We start from the raw sequence: 20,155 nt of genomic DNA, 5'->3' as shown, positions 1-20,155 counted from the left end.
GCAGCACTGTGGGTTTCCTACGCCACATGGACTGCAGCGGTTCAAGAAGGCAGCTCACCGCCACCTTCTCAAGGGCAATTAGGGATGGGCAATAAATGCCGGCCCAGCCAGCGCCGCCCACACCCCGTAAAGAATAAATAAAAAATAAACCTGGTGCCTCGACCTCTGGAGCAGTTTACATATTTGTTTTCTCTCTTGGTTGTGTTTTATGCTCCATGTATAAAGCATCGCAGTTATGCCATTTCTGAAGTGCTTCCAGCAATCTTTCACTGAAGTTATGTGAGAGGTCAGAAAAACACAGATAAAATTCCAGCCCCATTTTTATTCTATCACAACAGTCCCATCTTTCACCATGTTGCACGGAAATTACAGGCCATAGAATAAATATAATTCCCAATGTTTCTGGATCCAGTATGCTTTTTCAGCCAGGTCATTTAATTCTAGTCAATAATTGAATTCACATTCAAATAACCACCAGCACCTTTTGTTTTTCTTTCATTGTTGTTTCACTCACTGTGCTCCATCTGTAGTATACATCTGAAAAGTCTCATGTGAAGTCATAAAGCCATTCAGCATTAGCTTTTTCTATCAGCCATGACATGTTGTCAGTGGTCTCCATATTTTAGAAGTGTTGACATGGTTAATGGCCACAGCCTAACAAGTTTGGTTCTAGTAACTAATTTGATAGATCAAAACTGAGCTCAGGTGTTCTTTCTTCCACAACTGTGGTTAGTGACATTGTGGATATTATGTGATTGTTCAGTTTGAACAATCCCAATGTCAAAGTGACACTTTGTGAAATTTTTACATCTTTGAGCACAAGCAAATTTTCTTGTCATAATATAAAAATCCTTCATGCTTTCCCTCTTTTTTTTTAACTGTGTTAAAATATGGCTGGGCCATGCGCATTCTGAAAGTCACGAGGCTAGGTTGCTGACTTGCTATTGGACTTTGCCGCTATTCAGCTGATTGCAAGGGAGTACAACAGTGACCTGGCAGTGAGTCTTTGTTTGATTTATCCTTCATCCCATGGAGAGCTGCTTAGCCTTCAGCAACTCCCTTTGGCAGCACAGCAGAGACCAGGACCTCAGTGAAGTGGTGGAACCAGACTTTAATAATTAACTTTAAACGATGTTCAATTACCCAACCATAACTTGAGAATTAAACTATTTTCTGCGGGTAAAGTCTATGACGGTGGACTTAAAGTGAATTGCATTGGTCTTGGACACTGTTTCGGGAATCTCCACAAATTTCAGATTATTAAAATGCATTGAGATCTGCTTCCTTAATCAGCCAGCTTTACTTCATAGTTGTATTCTGCATTCCCTTCAAGTGTCTTATGCAAGTGTTCACATTTTCGACAGTCCTTATTAACCACTCTCTTTTAGGTCTCTCCCAAATTCAGCCAAATCAGAATTCAATACGAAGAAATAAATTTTAAGATGAATGACATACCATTTATAAAATGTACTTTGGACATTAGAATCTGGAATATGGTTTGAGGCTCCTCCAATACTTGAAAGTTTATCTAAACTTCCATTAACGACCTTCTTAGGTATTCTAACCCGTGTTCAAACTTAAACAGCTTCATGACACTAATTCTGACTTGAGTTGTGGAAAAAAGAACATAAGGTATAATTTATATTGAAGATTTGGAGTCTGCCATTTTACACCTATCACAACTCTTGTCCCACATAACTATCCTCGTCTGCTTTTATACTCAGCTTTAGTTAGCAAGCAGAGGTTACATTTCTGAACTTAGCTTTGCAGCATTATCACCGTTGAAGGTCCTGTAATTACAGCTTCAACTAACGAAACAACTTAATTAACTCTCTCAGCCCCATTGTCCTGACATGTCACCAGTGAAACATTACGGAAGGGCAGTCACATGTTTTATATGGTTATTCAAGGAAAGTTTAAAATTATCATGTATCACCAGGGCATTTTCATCTGTCTTTTAAATCCATACACAAACATATAGTTTTGACTATATATTTAAAATTATAATTTTAGGACAATCAATAAATATTGGCAACAGCCACGTCAACTTCTAAAATAGTTTTCATGTGTTTTATTTTGAGTGTTTTCAGGTTTCATTTTTGGTAGGCATATTTTGTGTGTGGCTGTTTTCATTTGTTCTCTATCTGTGAAGTGCACTGTGTGGGCTTCTGATAGAACAGTAGCTATGATTAGCAACTATTGGGAAAATAGGTGGGTTTATATTTGTAATTGAATGAAAAGTGTGCAAACTTTTTAGATTTAGGATGCACATGCCAGGCTCCTGATACTGACGCACTGCACTCTCGCTATCACTGACATCTTGTAGGTGAGAAGGTGATGCAGGATGATGAGTTTACGTGTGATCTCTTTCGATTTCTCCAGCTGCTCTGTGAAGGTCACAACTCAGGTGTGTAACAAAGGCTGCTTGTGTTCTCTGGACATAGAACAGCATATTTACACTGCAATTGTAAAGCTAATGCCAGTCATACTCACATTCAATTTAGCTTTACCTTTTAACTGATAAACCATTGTCATAGAAACTGAGATGAAAAATCTACCTTAAAATTGAAAGGATACTTGATTATAGAGTACAGGAATATCCAAGCTTTTGAGGCTGGAAGCCAGATACATGTTTCAAAGACAGTATGTAGGCCATATATGGTTGATTACACAAGATGTAAAAATGAAAATCTTCCATTCACAGAAAATTCAAACAGCTGATTGCACAAACTCATATAGCACAAAGCATAAAATTGCAAGACTCCTAACATTAAAATACAAGATCAGCATTACACAAAATTGTGAAAACACCTGCACAGAAAAATGCAAACTCCCTAATACAAAATAGCAACACTATCTATGTGCGCAAGATGTGAGACTCCAATACACACAAAACAGTGATACCACCCACGTACTAAAAAAAAGGCCAATAATCAACACAAGAAGCTTTTGTTATACCATAAAATATCAAACTTCCCAAGCACAAAATATAGCAAGGCACATAACCCTAACAGAAATGGAACAAAACATTCCTCTACACAAAAATAATAAGATATCACTAAACAAAAACAACAACATCCCCCACGTACAAAACCGATGAGAGCTTACCTCACACAAACACAAGACCCTCTAATATACAAAAATAGCAGGACTTTTATACAAAAAAATTCCTGTATGCAGAAAAAGTGAAGATAACAGGCCATATCTTGGACACTCCAGATTGGACTATCATTGATTTCTCTTATTATCTTTGGGTCTCTATTTGATACGTATCAGACTGTTATACATAACCATCCATGAACTGTGGCAATTGAATGTATGTTATTTTGGATCCCTGTTCATTCTTTAAATTCTGATTTCTTTGTCTAAAGATTTCCAGAATTACCTACGCACACAGACGGGCAACAACACAACAGTCAACATCATCATTTCAACTGTGGACTACCTCTTGAGAGTTCAGGTACTGTCTGTCAGAGATATGTGCACATCTTCAATTTTAATTAGAGCAGATTTTGTGTAGAGGCCATGTGCAAGTGAAGTGAATCTGAAGTATCACTCATTGTAGTTACTATTTTAACAAGGAGTCAGATTCTGGTGGGCAAATGGGCTGGATAAGTGGCAAACATGCTCAGTCTCAGCAATGTGAGGCCTGGGCAATTGAAACCCGCAGGAGTTGACTATATGCTTCCAGTCAGCTGACTGCCTCAAACGGATCAAACACGACAGCTGACTGGCAGACGGGCAGTCAGGAGGCTCACTGGCACAAAGGTAAACTGCGGTTAGGGCTTTGGAAGGGTTTTGCAGGAAGTAGGTAGCCTGGGACAGGGAAGCCCTAAAGTTTTGTTGTGGAACCCAGGAAGAGCACGGCTGCTCCAAGTGATCCAAAAAGAAAAAATACAAACTCGCCTTAAATGGCCTCTTCTGGTCTCAGATGTGCCACTCTCTTCAGCCGGCAGGCCGGTCACACTGACGTCTCTTCGCAAGCCAGTTTAAATTGTAACCCCAGCCTGATGACACCAGACCAACTGCACATTTAAAGAAAGACCCACCATCTTCAAGTATGCAGGTTAAAATGGAATACAGTGGGACATTAATTGGTGGGTGAGTGAGTTGATTTTAACTGTCCATCCATCTGCATTCTGATGGGCGAGTCAAGTTTAAACGCCCCTGGGTTCATTCAAATCTAATTAGTGAACTTTATCTTCCAATGACCTGCTAAAGTTGCTACCTTAAAAAGATATATGCTCTAATTTTAACTCTGGGCAAGTGCATGAAACCCTGCTATTTTAACACTTGGGCAATGTTTAAATGGACAGCGTACGCTGGCCCAGCTGGTGATGCTCATGTCCCATGAAAGAATAAAAAAAAGACCAGGTTTAACTCCCAGCCCATCTGGCATCACTGACCTCAGGCTGCCTGATGCAGAGAAGCTAAGTGAGTGCAGCGGAGGTTGCAGCTGGGGACCGACAGGAACATTTACCCACAAGGTAAGTGAAGAGGGGCAAAACAGGGTCCCAGCATTCTTTATGGAGCACTCCTGGTGTCCCTGGCTCAGGGGGTTTTGAATGTCAGTGAAGTCCCCACTTGCCTGGAGAGAAGGCCTCACATTATTCGAAATGCACCTGTTAAAAATGAAATGAGACCCTTGTATCACTGGTGAGTGCAACAATGTTGGCATATCCCAGTCTTGCCATTTGGTTTGTTACTTGATCAGTATGGGGCACATGCAATGTGCTCCATTGTAGGCTGTCCAACCACCCATACCTGGTCATAAGTCAGTTTTAAAATTGCCTTTTCTTCAATACTTTTATCAATTGGTTGTTCTCCTTTGTCACTTCCCTCATCCTGCTTTGTAAATACCGAAACAAGCAGAATTAATGTTTCAGGTCCTTTCATGAGAACTTCCTGATGAGAGGTCACAGACCTGAAACATTAACTCTGCTTTTCTCTCCACATTTGCTGCCAGACATGTTGTCTGTTTCCAGCATTTTCTATTTTCATTTCAGATTTCCAGCATCTGCATATTTTGCTTTTGTGCTTATTAAACATCTCTGCCATTCTTTTATTCCCTTGACTAGTTAAGACCCTGAAGAATTCCACCCATTCTTTGACACATTTTTACTTCTGATATTTATAAAAGCCTTTGTCATCATGCTTTATGTTGGTTGCTCAACAAGAGTTATAACAATGGCTTTTATACTCACATTGAAATCCTTTTTTGTTTCTAATCTCTTGGCCTGGTTTTCTTCTGTGTTACTAGCCTTAGTTTTGAGGAAGACTCAAGAAACCATCTGAATTATTCAAGGTTAGCAATAGACAGTTTTGTATTGAGTTAATTTACAATGGTCAATGGATTATAAAAGTTAGCTGCTTCAAGATCCCGCAATGAAACAAGATGTATTGTGAATCAATGAACATCAACTGGCCTTGTAATCAAACAATAAATTATTTAGTGATAAATTGTGAATAAGAGGTTGAATGATGAATTGAAAAGTATGCGGCTAGAAGAATTTCTAATGTTGTTACACATTCCGAGCAGAACAATTAGTCTCCCCACTTTGTATTCCTGCTGTGAATGCTAGCTGTGTAGTAAGCAGTTATTTATCAAATTTTCCTTGTGCATGGGAGTCAGCACGTGTTAACTGAGCACAAAATGGATTACCATGATTGGAGTGGGTGCTACCTTTGCCCCAGAATCCTAAAATTGGCCCAGGGAGTGAACAGGCTGCAATTGGGCCACCCAACCTAGGAGAAAGTTTAGGGGCTGCCAGGAGCAGAGGCAGGCTGTTTAAAAAGCCTGCCTTGGTGATGTAGGGCTTCATTCCAACTATGACAAAAACAGGAGAGGCCCTCCAGCCTCACCCTTCAATCCCTACACGCCCACATATTTCTGGGCTCTCAGCCAAGAATACATAATGAGGCTTGGCTGAGAGCCCAGTGATCCATTAGCCTGTTGAAATACCTGAGCCACAGGGAAAACATTGCTTGATTGACAGCTTTGGCTCTCTGATCGATGCTGTCAATTTCACAATTTTTGTTTACAAAAAGTAAAGAAGTTTCATGTGCTTGTAGTTTCAGCCATTGTTACTTTAAAGGATCTGAAAGATTGATACTTTTATTAGGCTGTAGTAAAAATGAGTTTTTTTTTAAAAGTGGAAAGTTATCAACAAATGACTGTTCTTTAAAAAGTGTTTTTACACATTCTATTGTCACAAAGAGATTGTTGTTACTATACAGCACATAGGGAGTGGATGGGCATGGAAGTGCCATAGCATGGCATGGGGGATATGAGGGGGCCATAGGGGTTGTTGTGGGGGCATAACTTGGCATGGGGGGGCATAACTTAGCTTTCAAAAGGTTCCCACATGCAGACTTTGGTTCATGACATCTCGGAAGTGCTGTGAACCACGTCTCTTTGAAATGCTGGCTCGACTCCATGATAATTATGGAGGAAAAGGAGATCCCTATCCCTGCAATGGAGCCAGCTAGGTCGGGAATGCAGAATGCGGCCATATGATTCAAAACCTTAAAAGGCACTACCGAAAATGAGAAAACCCAGTGAATTCTGGAATCAGGACATTCCTGCCATTTTTAAAGGGCTCCCGAGTCATCCTGACCTGGTGAAAATCTAGCTCTTAGTTCTTTTTTTGGAGGAAATCTGAATTTCCTTTGTATTCCCGACCCAGAATTCCCCCCGTGCCATTTTCTTCTGGCCTTTTTGTGGTTCAGGAATGCCTAGCGAGCAAAACACACACACCGCCGCGCCCCCCCCCCCCACCCACCCACCCAGAGCTTGGGTTATCCATTTTAAATGGAGGATGAAAATTAGATATCCTCCTGCACACCATCTTTGTCTGGTGGTGTGGGTTTTGAAAGCTCTTTAAAAGCACGCCAGGTTTGAGAGTCTGTGAAGAAAATGGAAAAGCTGATTAAAAGTCTGGAACATTCTAAAAGGTAAGTGTAAAATGTTTTCGCACCTTCAAATGTCACTATTAGGTGCTGTATTGTAAAGGAGATGTGTTTTTAATGCCGTGATTCATCATAGAGATCTGACCTTTAAAGTTAAATTGACTGTTGCATTGACCAGTATTTGTTCATGTGCATTAGAGTGCTCTTCCAATGGAGAAAGCACCCCAATGCAGTGAAAAATGTTATGAAATGTTTTGTTAGCCTATGCTGTCATCTTAACTACTGTGATTTAAATGGCTCTGGCTGATTAGAAAGAACGCTTTAAAAAATCTAACACCCTGCTCCCTTACATTGATTGATAGGCACTGTGCTTTGAAACTGAAATGAGCATCTACTGTTCTTTTCTTCCCAGATAGAAGTCAATTGATTGGATAGCTGTGGTCATTATCAATGTTTGGCTGACTTTCAAATGCTAATAGGTTTCAGCACCGTCAGTGTTCCATTCATCTGAGAATGAATGCCAGTTTGAAGAAGTTGTGATCATAGGCTGTCCCTTTGATGTCTGGTTTATTGACACAAGCTAATAGGATTACAAGTGTTACAAGGTATTTTTTTTCAGAAACAATGATATAGAGGCTTTTATTAGATGATGAGAGGTTTTTTGCCGTCAAGGAATGTGAAATATTTTCTATTGATATTGCATGGAATCTGAGGTCTACACATAGGCCATACTGGGTGAGTGGCTCTGGAGGATACTTAAGTGTGGGGGGAGTGGCGGTGGGGGCAAAGAAGTGGCATGGGTGATCTGAGGGGGTGCGTGGATTGGCATGGATTTAGGTGGCCTTTAAATCTTTTTTGGGAGCTGGGATATGGGTTGGAGAATCAAAGCAGGGCCTTCTAACTGGCTCAGTGTCACACCCACACTCCTCATGCAGTCCAGTGCAGCTCACAAACTGACCCTAACCCCAGTGTCGAAAAGCAACAAAAATGGCATGTGATGTCACACACGGGTTTGGTTTGCAGTTTCCAAGCCACAAAAGTGCGCAGGCCGGGTTTTCCCCGAGGCCTGAGGAAGATTCAGTCTACGTATTTAAGTTTATAAGGCGTTCCCAGTATACCAAGGACCACTTAGTTACTTTGGGAATAAAAGTGGAGAATCCTGGAAATGTGCAGACAAGAAAAAACTTCCCATAGATGGATAGGGATCTACTGTATCAACCTTTTGAATGAAGGATCTCTGTGCAAAATATTATCATTTATGATCTTCCTTTAGACATTAGTGGATCTTTTGTATATTACCAGCACTTTTTCCTTTTTAACACTTCATTGCATTTCCAATGCATGTGGTGTAAAACCAGAGTGCCGTTACATCTAATGAATACAGGCCCTCCTGGGTAGATTAAATCTCCCATACTTTTTTACCTCAACTGATTAGCAAAAAAACAGTAGAGAATTACCCAGTCCTTTTCGGATCAAACTTTTTAATGAAGTGGATTGGTAGAGATTTATGAAGTAATTGAGTAGTAGTATTGTCAGTTTCCTTCTGATTGCCTTTTCAGTTGTGCAATAACTATAACACAGCCTTTCCGCAAGAAAGTATATTGGTTGAAGCTGCATATTCCTACGAGTATACTAAAATACTAGGGGAAACAGTGACCTCTGATTTAAGGCTTTGGGAGCATATTAAACTCATTAGATATCAGAGCACTATTTGGATCTTTGAAGATACTTTACACTGGGCATATGTACTTATGATCAATATTTTTTGTCTTGTTTCCAGGAATCGATCAGTGATTTCTATTGGTTTTATTCTGGGAAAGACATCATTGATGAACAGGGACAGCGGAATTTCTCAAAGGCAATCAATGTGGCAAAGCAAGTTTTCAACACACTTACAGAGTATATTCAGGTAGAATCAAAGAAAGAGAGTTAGTACTACTCTAGAATAGACTTGTTTGGTGACAGGATCAGATTTATAAGCTGTGTTATGGCACAGCAGGTGGTAAATGCCGAGGTGCTCAAATCCCAGTGGGAACTGCCAAAACGATTTTTGCAACTTGTTTAGTATGAGGTGCAGTTCTGAACTCAGGAAATGATGTCCCCAACTACTTGTGATGATTTTATAGTAAAGTAAGCATTTATTAAAAGAATAAAGAAAAAAACAAATGAAACACAATTGCACGTCAACGCACAAATGACTTCATGTAGTAAACAATACTTTAAAACAGTTCCACAAATCTTAACTTAACTACCCTCAGAGCTAACCTCCCCCTTTTCTGTTCAGCAACTATACTTATAGATATTAAAATCTATAGAACTCAAGGCCAGAGATTTCCCCCCCATTGGCGGCGGGGTGGGGGGTGGTTGTGCGGGGGTGGGCGTGGACCCGATCGGGCATGTGCCAGCATTTTATGTGGGCAGGCCAATTAAGGCCCGCCCAGTGTGACGTCTGCCCGGAAGCAGTGAGCGCTCCCTGTGCGGGCGGGGAGGTGGGGGTTGCCTGAGTCGGGGCCTGCGTGAAAGAGCACAGAAATCTCCCTAAGTCACAGAGATGCCTCAAGGTGATCAGTTTAAATGTAAAACTTTGAACGAAAAGAATTTAAAACTTTTAAGACTGTCCCCTCGTGTACATGAGCTGGGCCATGTCATTGAATTTTTATTAAAACTTTTGTCGAATTTTTAAACACTTCACGAAACGCCCATGGATGAGGTTCCTTGAAATATGCGAAGGCCGCCTGGGCTTTTCGCCTGCCCGCCAACCTTAAGGTTGAATGGGCAGCTCCTTTAACTGTTTTAATTACTTTTCAATAGGCCTTAATAGGTCTTTTGACAGTTTGGCAGGCGCGCAACTGACTCAGACGTGCGCCTGCCGAACTGAAAGTCTAAATGATGCGTGGTGATGTCAAGACGCCTGCCTGACGTCACCGCATGTCATTTTATGCATTGGCGAGCCGGCCCCACCCCCGCTTGCCAAAGGGAGAATTCTGCCCCAAGTAATTTTTGCCACACAGTGCTTTTTCCTTGGGGCGTCCTCTGAGGCTGACAGCAACTGTGTCTGGCCTTGTTCATACCTTCTTCTTGGAGTTCTGCCCAGCTATTCTGCTGTCTTCTGGGAGATCTGACCAGCTACCCTGCTGTCTTCTGGGAGATTTAAGCAGTTACCCCCCTCACATAAGCTTCAGTATTTCCATAAATGCATTCCGTCCCTTTGATCTCTCCATTGTCTCAACCAGTCTCTTTAGAACAGCTTTCTTCCCAGTCTTGATTAAATCGTTCTTGACTTTAGCTCTTAGACTTGTAAAAACAAATTTACCCCATCTTTATCTCACTTCCTTACAACCTGTAAGTGATTTCTATTGGTTTTATTCTGGGAAACCTGTATATATCCATCCCCCTTTGAACTACAACAACTCAGTTCAAAAACACTCATGTTATTGTTTTATGTAAAACTCTGATTGAAGTTCCTCTTGGTTCACTAACATCTCAAAACGACTTCTTCCTGTTGACTTTAGACCCTTGTCATCACTCTAGCTCTTAATCCAATTATGGCCTGACTTCTGGTGCATAAAAAAATACGCCAGGGTTATTACCAGAAGAAAAATATTACAATTTCTTGTTTCCTTGACAGCTGTATATTGTTTTCACCATAAAGGCTCTGATTTTGTGGTAGAAAATAATGTTGAGGCTATCAATGCTTATCGTTATTAAGGATTAACTCAGACAGCAACCTCCATTGTCTGGACGTGCACAGTTAAAGTGAAAAGTTGTTTTCCATTCCACACCAGGTCCTCCAAAAGGTTAACTCTAATGGTATGTCATCAAGAGATTAGGAATTCAAACATGTGAAGCACATGATATTGTGGCACTGACACATTGGATATACACTAACCATATTAGAAAAAGTTGAGATTGATAATTCAAATGTAAGTGTAATCTTAGTTCCTACCAATCTCTCAGGTACTGAAATTTGAATTTTAAAATTGTGGATTCTCATTGCTAGATTTTAATTATTCTTGGAGATTAAAAAATTAAAAACTGAAAATTTGTTCTCAACATTTTCTTTGTCTCTTTTATCTCTCTCTCAGTCCTATCTTTCTTTCCCTCTCTCTACTTTGCTCTCAGTACATGATTTTACGTAGAATTAAATATTCCACCTTACACTTCCTGGATCAGATCATTGCTCAGTAAGAATCCTTCAACCTGATTGGCTGAGGAGACAGGATGTTGCTTTCCCTATTCACACAGATCCCAGAACCCTTGTAGGAAACGCCTCATATATTGGATTCCTCATTATCTGTAAATTGCAACTCAAAGCCTATAAAAAAATTCTGTGTCCTTCTGTAAGCATAATGAATGGTGGTGCATTAATTCGCCACTGGCTGCAAAGTCTGGGTGAACATCATGCATCGACATTGTAGTGCATGTCGATGTGACTCACATCATTGACTTATATATCAGAAATATTTGTCAAACAATTTTCCAGGAACATAATAGCCCCAATAATTACTTTATAGTTACTGTTGGCAAGGCAGTTATATAATGCTTAATATTTAATGAAGCAAAAATTCTGAAAGGAATAGGAGAAGGCCATTCAGCTCCACAAGTCTGTACTGCCGTTTCATTAGATATGGCTAATCTATACCTCAACTTCAGTTATCCAGGTCACCTTTTCCCTTGGTACCCTTACAGTATAATAAATCTATCTCAATCTTTTTAAATTTCAGTCAACCAGCACCAATGGATCTTTGGGGGAAGAGAGTTCTAAATTTCCACTATTCCTTGCCCCAAAAAAATTGTTCCTGATTTCGCTTCTAAATGGCCTAGCTCTAGTTTTATGATTATGCCCCCTTGTTCTGATTTCTCCATCAGAGAGCATATTTTTCTTCCTACACTACTGAATCCCTTACATCATTCTAAAGACCTAATTAGATCACCCCTCAGTCATCCAGATTCAGGCACATATACACCACATTTATGCAAAATGTCATCCTAATTTAACCTTTAAGCCCATTTTCAGAATTATACAGCACAGAAGGAGGCCATTTGGCGCATCATACCTGTTTTGGCTCTTTGGAAAGAGCAGTTTATCAGTTGTAAGTAAATGAGACCTGGGCCTCAAAATGGCTTGTGCCTCACTGCAGAAAGAGCAGGTGAGCAGCAGGTGCCCACCTTCCACACTCTGCTTTCAATACTTGTGCCACATTTACAGTTATTGCAGAAAATAACAGCTCATGGCGTAGGGGTTAACATATTGGCATGGATAAAAGATTGGCTAGCTAAAAGGAAACAAAGTAGGCATTTTCTGGTTGGCAAGATGTGACGAGTGGAGAGCTACAGGGATCAGTCCTGGGCCTCAACTTTTTACAATTTATATAAATTACTTGGGTGAAGAGACTGAAGGTATGGTTGCTATATTTGCTGATGACAGAAAGATAGGAAAGTAAGTTGTGACGAGCACTTAAGGACGCTACAAAAGGTTAAGTGAGTGGGCAAAGATCTGGCAAATGAAGCATAATGTGGGAAAATGTGAAATTGTTCATTTTGGCAGAAGAATAAAAAGAAAAATATTATCAAAATGGTGAGAGATTGCATAGCTCTTAGATGCAGAGGGACCTGGGTGTCCTAGTGCGTGTATCGCAAAACTTTAGTATGCAGATACAGCAAGAAATTAGGAAAGCTAATAGAATGTTATCATTTATTGTGAAGGGAATTGATTACAAAAGTAGGGTGGTTATGCTTCAGGGCATCGGTGAGACCAAACTTGGAGTGCTATGTACAATATGGGTCTCCTTATTTAAAGAAGAATGTAAATGAGTTGGAAGCAGTTCAGAGAAGGTTTACCAGACTAATACCTGGAATGGGTGAGTTATCTTATGAGGAAAGGTTGGACAGACTAGACTTGTATCGACTAGAGTTTAGAAGAGTAAGAGGAGACTTGATTGAAACAGAAAAGATCCTGAGGGGTCTTGACAGGGTGTATGTGGGAAGGATGTTTCCTCTTATGGGACAATCTAGAACTAGGGATCACTGTTTAAAAATAAGGGGTTGACCATTTAAGTCGGAGATGAGGAAAAAAAAATTCTCTCAGAGGGTGATGAGTCTTTGGAACTCTGTTCCTCAAAAGGCGGTGGAAGCAGAGTCTTTGAATATTTTTAAGGCAGAGGGAGAATAGATTCTTGATAAGCAAGAGGGTGGAGGTTATCGGGTAGGCAGGAATGTGGAGTTGAAGTTACAATCAGATCAGCCACGATCTTTTTGAATGGTGGAGCAGGCTCAAGGAGCCGAATGGCCTACTGCTGCTCCTATTTCATATGGTCATATGCTTGTTGTGCGTCTCAAGTTAAAATCGGCCCTTCTGTTCCCATTGTTTTTTTTAGTCAAGATACGACTAAAATTCTAAAGATTAATACAGCGTTGACATAAACAAAATCAGGTAAATTTCTGATTTAGTTTGAAGTGTCAGATATTTGAGTACAAAGGCAGGATGAACTATTTTATGAACTATTGGTTGCCTCCGGAGAGTCAGCATTTTTACGAACAGAAGTCCCAAAATGAAACTTGAGATCACACCCATCTGACTTAGAGTTGAGAGAACAAATCAGCTGAAAAAAGTTGACATTTATGATTCAGGATTCTGCCACAAAATATGGAACCATTATTCTGGTTCCAAAGGTCCCTGTTTTAATAGTCAACTGGTACAATGTAAATGATACTAGAATTGCACTAAACTCTCTTTACTTCTGTAGGGCCCCTGTACTGGAAATCAGCAGAGTCTGGCACACAGCAGGCTGTGGGATGCAGTGGTTGGCTTTCTTCATGTCTTTGCCCACATGCAAATGAAACTGTCCCAGGTTAGTAAGTAGGTGTCCAACGGATTTGATATTTATTCCAGACTCGGGTCATGTGCCCATCTTCAGGCAATACTTTTCTAAAGGACAAAAAGATCTGAAGAACTAAGGGAAAATTTAACAGAGAAAGCTACAATAAAATGACATTTTAAAAAAAATTACTGTAAATTGAGTGAGCTGTACTTTGTTAATTTAGAATAGACAATGGTACACAGCGTTGTACCATTACTTGATCCTTGATACTCAACTACAGTTCTAGAAATTTGACAAAATAAAAAATGAACACAATAAACGGCTTGAAATAATTTATTGCAGTGTCTAATATAATTTCTAGGATTCTAGCCAAATCGAGCTGCTGAAGGAGTTAATGGATCTCCAAAAGGATATGGTGGTTATGCTGCTGTCAATGCTGGAAGGTAGGTAAGGGTCAGTGAAAAGAGATTTGCGACAAATAATTTAAATTCATAACTTAATGAGTAAACTATTTTATTTTGAATTCAGTATTACTCTCACTTCTGCCTGTTCTTTTGCTTGCCCCCTCATTCTCAAACTGTCCCATTTTTAACTTAAACACTTTTTCCTTTCTGAAATAATGCAATCTTACTTTCTCTAGACTTTATTTCTCTGAGATTGAACCTTGGAAGTTTACAGCATAAAAAGAGACTATTTGGTCCATCATAGTAGTGCCACCTCAATGCTAGAGCAGTCCAAGACTATCCTGCATTTTCACCGCTATAAATATCTATACAGTTTTCCCTTAAAATATGTAATAGTCTCTGCCTCAAATGCTGTTTGTGACAAAGCATTCCATGTCCCAACAACCCTGTACATAAGAAAATGTGTCTTCACCGTTGTCCTCTCTCTCACTAATGATTTTAAATTAATGAGCCCTCATCACTGAGCCTCCATCCAAAGCAATCTTTCTCTGTTTAAACTAGGGAAAGCCTTTGGGATTTTAATAACACTATCAAACCACCTCCAGCCTTCTCCACTCCAGTACAGATAATACTAATATCTCATATTCCTCCACATAACTATAGTCTCCTGTTGCTGGTATTCTGGTGACCCTATGCTGTACAATCTCTATAACGTACTTTCTAAATGGGGCACTCCAAACTGCCTACAATAGTCTAACTCTGGATAACCAATGCTTTGTAGAAAGTTATCATTACCTTGTACTCTGTAAACTGTTGATAAAACTCAAAATTCTACTGATGTTTTTAAAGGCTTTCTCTAACTGCACTTTCAAGGAATTATGTACTTGGTGCCTGGGTCTCTTGTGCTTCCACACCCTTCTCTATCTTTACATTACGTATATACTTCCATTTCTTGTTTCTCCTCCCAACATATATTATCCATATTAAATTGCAATTACCACTTTGCTGTCCATTCTGCTAACCTGTGTATGTCTTGCCAAAATGTGTTGCAGTCTTTACTGTACAAAACCCCTCCTTTCATATCACCAGCAGATTTTGCGACTTAGTTTCCCAAACTCAAGTCCAGATCATCAATATATATTGAGAACAAAAGTGAAACCAATAACATAAGATGTAGGAGCAGGAGTAGACCATTCAGCCCCTCGGGCCTCCTCCAGCATTCAATAAGACCATGGCTGCTCTGATTGTGGCCTCAACTCCACTTTCCTGACTGCCCCAGACCCAGCTCTGACCTCTGGGGTACAAAAATCCCCAAACCTCTCCTACCCAAGTAAACCCATTTACTCTACCTCTTTACTCTCAGTCCATGAACCAAATTTCTATCCATTCTGCTACATTCCCAATTATACCATATGCCTGAACTTTTCTCAGCTGTTATTGAATGCCTTCTGAAAAACACGTATACCACAACCACAACGTTCCTTTTAGCTCCCCATATGTTCATGTTTCCAAAACAAGATTTGTTAAATTTGAAGTTGGGAGAAGCTTTCATTAAAAAAGAGATTTAATTGGCTGCAAAACATAGGTTTGCATAGGCTACCTCTTGGCTAACTGAAGGCTAGAAAAGTTGATCAGCCGAGTCCAACAATTATGACAATTTTTGATGGGTTATAACATGTTAAAACAGCAAGGAGCTGCTGATGGATAATGACAACTTGAATATATATAGCAATTTTTAACATTAAAAGCATTTCAAGGTGGATTACAATTAAGTGTGTAAAAATGGAGCCAGGAAATAATAAATTTTGAGGGGGGAGGGGGGTAGTATTGCAGGTGGGGTCGAGGTAGTGAAAGCTTGGTTGAAGAGATGATTTGAGAAGATTATTAAAAGGAGCAGAGAAAGCTGGAGTGGGTGAGGAACTAGGGGAATGGAGCTAGAAGGCTTTGTTACTGATGTTGGGAGTGAAGGATGGGTGAATGTGCAAAAGGTCAGAGTCAAAAAGATTTTGTGCATTGGAGATCTGGAGGAGCTTGCGGAGATAATAGGTAACAGGAGGGATTTAAAAATGAAAATGAGAATTTAACACTCAAGTTGTTGATGGATTATAAGCCAGTGTAGATCAGTGAGAGCAAGGGTGATGGGTGAGTTTGAACCGAATAGCAGAATTTTGCACAAATTAGAGTTTATTGAGTGTGCAGGACAGGAGACAGGCAAGAAGAAGGCAGAAATGAGCAATCTCAAGCGGTGTAGAGGGTATTGGGTCTGAAACTCAGCTCAAGGTCAAGTAGGATGCTAAGGTTGTGAACAGTCTGCTTCAGCCTGGGTTAGTGGCCAGTGAGGGTGATGAAATCAGTTGTAAAGGTGCAGCATATTTTTGGCACGCATATGCTAACTGATACAGTGGGCGGAATTTAATGCACTTGCCCATGGTGAGTTTGGTGGTGGAGGGGGCATTTAATCAGGCAGGATATAATCACTGGGAGGATCCTGATTCATTAAAATACTCACTCAGCTTTTTCTGATTCAACTTTATGGTCTTCTTTCTCATCAGTTTCATCTTTTGTTTTGTTTTCTGTGAGTAAAATGATTCAGGTGGATGTAGTACTGATAGCAGCCACCGCCTTCCTGGTGGTGCTGCTGAGCAATGCCAGTTGGAGGCCGGCAGCTTTCTTCTGCCCCTGGGTTCTTTGACCCCGGAGAAGGCCTATTGCCACTCAGCTAAGTGCATGATTGGTGCCCAATGCAGTAGATCTTCCTGAAAAGAGGCAAAATGGGCCTCTCCCTGGCTCTCCAGCCAGTGGGCGAGACTCCCATTGCTTGCATTAAGTATTGCCAGTTTCTACAAATCAGGTGCATGCAAATAAACATGAGGAGGAGATGAAGGATGGGGTCTGAGGGGACTTTGTAAATGACGGTGTATCATTATAGTTGGAAATGCTCCAGCAAGGTTTCAAATGGTAGACTGGAACCATGCAAGGGCAGAACCATGATAGAAAGTCTATGGAAGAAACTTGCCCAACTATGTTGCATGCTGCAGACAGAGCAAGAAACAAAAGATAATCACAATGACAGAGGATATCATTCATGACTTTGGTTAGGACTGTTTTGATACGGTCGGAAGAGTGGAACCTGGACATGTAAGGTTTGAAGAAGGCTATTATTTGAGAGTTGGGCATGGAGTTGATTGATAATGAACTATTGAACAACACTGGGGAGGAAAGAGAGATTGGGTCTGTGATGGCAGTTGGCAAAGCTTCCAAAGGTGTACTTATTGAGAGAGGAGAAGCCACAGGTTTCCTTGTGGGTGAAGAAGTGTCGTCTTGCTCCTCTCAGTCCACCAAGAGACCTTAATAAAATTTAAACATAATTATCTCCTAGACTTTCTTCTGGACATACTCATCATTGGCAGCTAGTTTCCCTGGTGAGGCCTGTATTGGTGCCATGGCCTGAATTACATCCTGGGATCCTGACTTTTGTATATTCTCTGCAGGTGGCAAGGCCCTCAAATGCTGCCCCAAGTGATGTCGGCATGAGCGCAGCATCCTTCTGGAGGGAAGGAAGATGCCTCTGTTTTAACCTGACAAATACCCCAATCTCACTTTGTGTTGGGGGCGTTGAAATCAAGCCTTTGGTTTATGAAATACCATGCACTGCTATGGAATAGCAAAGCCTGATTAGATCAAACCAATTAAATCATGCAATACTAAGCAAAGCATGCACTTACTTAATTTACATGTGAAAGAACTTTGATAACAAAAGATTAACAAAATGGACCAAATGTAACACTGTACGAATTACTTACTTCAGGCAATGTCGTCAATGGAACTATTGGCAAGCAGATGGTGGACATGTTGGTGGAGTCTTCAAACAACGTGGAAATGATCCTCAAATTCTTTGACATGTTCCTTAAGCTAAAGAACCTAACCTCATCTGATGCATTCAAAGAATACGACCCTGATAGCAAAGGTCTGATCTCCAAGAGAGACTTCCAGAAGGCCATGGAGAGTCATAAACACTACACACAGTCAGAAACTGAATTCCTACTCTCTTGTGCAGAGACTGATGAGAATGAGATGTTGGATTATGAAGAGTTTGTTGAAAGGTTTCATGAACCCGCAAAAGACATTGGTTTCAATGTTGCAGTCCTATTGACAAATTTGTCGGAGCACATGCCTCATGATACTCGGCTGCAGACCTTCCTCGAGTTGGCAGAGAGCGTTCTCAACTACTTTCAACCATTTCTTGGCCGTATTGAGATTATGGGAAGTGCCAAACGGATTGAGAGGGTATACTTTGAGATCAGTGAGTCCAGCAGGACACAGTGGGAGAAGCCACAGGTAAAGGAGTCTAAGAGGCAATTCATCTTTGATGTTGTAAATGAAGGAGGAGAGAAAGAAAAGATGGAACTATTTGTGAATTTCTGTGAAGACACTATCTTTGAAATGCAGTTAGCAGCACAAATCTCAGAGTCAGATTCTACTGAGAGGTCTGTGAGTAAAGAGGAGACCCAAAAGGATAAAATGGAGGAAGAAGATCCCAAAATGAGCTTTTTTTCCACGACAACAATTAGATCTGCCTTAATGGCTCTCAGGTATAATGTGATGATCCTCATGAAGTTGCTGACAACTAAAAGTCTCAAAAAGCAGATGAAGAAAATGAAAAAAATGACAATGAAGGACATGATTATGACTTTGTTTGCTTTCTACTGGAGTTTATTGATTGGGTTCTCCCATTTCGTATTTAGTGTTTTCCGTGGATTCTTCCGCATCATGTATAGCACTTTCTTGGGTGGCAGCCTTGTTGAGGGAGCCAAGAAGATTAAAATGACAGAACTTTTAGCCAACATGCCAGACCCAACGCATGATGAGGTACGAGGTGAAGTTGGAGAAGGAGAGGGGAAAGTTACACAATCAACCCTGCCTTCTGAAGACTTGACTGATCTAACAGCTATCACTGAGGAGAGCGACTTCCTATCTGATATCTTTGGTTTAGACCTACGACGTGAGGGAGGCCAGTACAAGCTGATACCGCACAATCCAAATGCTGGCATGAGTGATCTAATTAGTCCACCTTATCTTACTGTTCCACTTCCAGAACTTCAAACCAGCCATCAGGTGATGCATAACACCAGCCACCCTCTTATGGCGGTCGCTAAAGACTTTTGTTGTACAGTTTCTGTTGCTTCCTTGCCTGCAGTCAATCGGGTAAATTCAGCAGTCTTATTCTCCGTACAGGGCAGCCGTCAGAGTGGGATCTACAACATTCCGGGCAGAATTTCATAGTCCCCCACCAGCCCGTAAAATTCTGTGAATATTCTTCATACGTCCTGCCCACCCACCCCCGACCAGGCAGTGATTTTACGGGGACAGACGAGGCCGAGGGCAGCCAGCCTGCCCTTGTCCCAATTGAGGCCCTTAAGTGGCCAATTAGTGGCCTCTTAAGGGCCACTTCCCACCCAGCCGCAATTTTAGGTCAGCAGGAGGAGGTCCGGGATGGACTGGGGGAGGTCCGGCAGGTTAGCTTGCTCAGGCCTTGGGCTTCCCCAGAATATCAAATGGTTGTAGAGCAGCCGTAAGGAACAGGAATGCATTCCCCACTGGCTTTATCGATGGCGTGGCAGGTAACCCTGCCACCTGAAAAATTCTTCCCTATGATACCGTTTCTCCAACTCGTTTTGAATGTGGCTCTCTGCTGGAAGGATGGAATTGCTGAATTGACCTGTATATATTCATGTGAAGAAATTTCTCTTTTTTAATTTGAATTCTTATAGTTTATCAGAGTCATTAATATCAGAGGCTTGTTTAACTGTCCGTAGCCATCATAAAATCCATAACATTTTTAAAATTACTTCTCATAATAAATCCAGCATAATTTGTATTTTTTTTCATTTTGTTCCACTTGATTTGAGTTGATGTGGAAACTAAACTTAATATGTCTCACTGGTATTACCTTGTACAGTTAAAAGCATCAAAGATATTGGGACACTTTTTAGAATAATCCATGGAATTAAATGTGCCATT

The 20,155-nt window shown here is 40.7% G+C and overlaps 1 protein-coding gene across 1 annotated transcript in view; it reads left to right on the top strand.

Moving 5' to 3' along the window:
• ryr2a (ryanodine receptor 2a (cardiac)) overlaps positions 1-20,155 on the top strand; it is an 806,696-nt gene that overhangs the window by 724,104 nt on the left and 62,437 nt on the right. The window contains exons 83-88 of the mRNA XM_041213076.1: positions 2,327-2,407; positions 3,372-3,460; positions 8,690-8,818; positions 13,656-13,760; positions 14,092-14,173; positions 17,943-19,249. Coding sequence (XP_041069010.1) covers positions 2,327-2,407; positions 3,372-3,460; positions 8,690-8,818; positions 13,656-13,760; positions 14,092-14,173; positions 17,943-19,249 — 1,793 coding nt within the window. The remainder of the gene's footprint in view (positions 1-2,326; positions 2,408-3,371; positions 3,461-8,689; positions 8,819-13,655; positions 13,761-14,091; positions 14,174-17,942; positions 19,250-20,155) is intronic.

The sequence above is a fragment of the Carcharodon carcharias genome, chromosome 2, assembly GCF_017639515.1.
Source record: "Carcharodon carcharias isolate sCarCar2 chromosome 2, sCarCar2.pri, whole genome shotgun sequence".
NCBI lineage: Eukaryota > Metazoa > Chordata > Chondrichthyes > Lamniformes > Lamnidae > Carcharodon > Carcharodon carcharias.
Note: the sequence above shows the minus strand (reverse complement) of the source record. Positions and strands in the feature narration are given on the sequence as shown.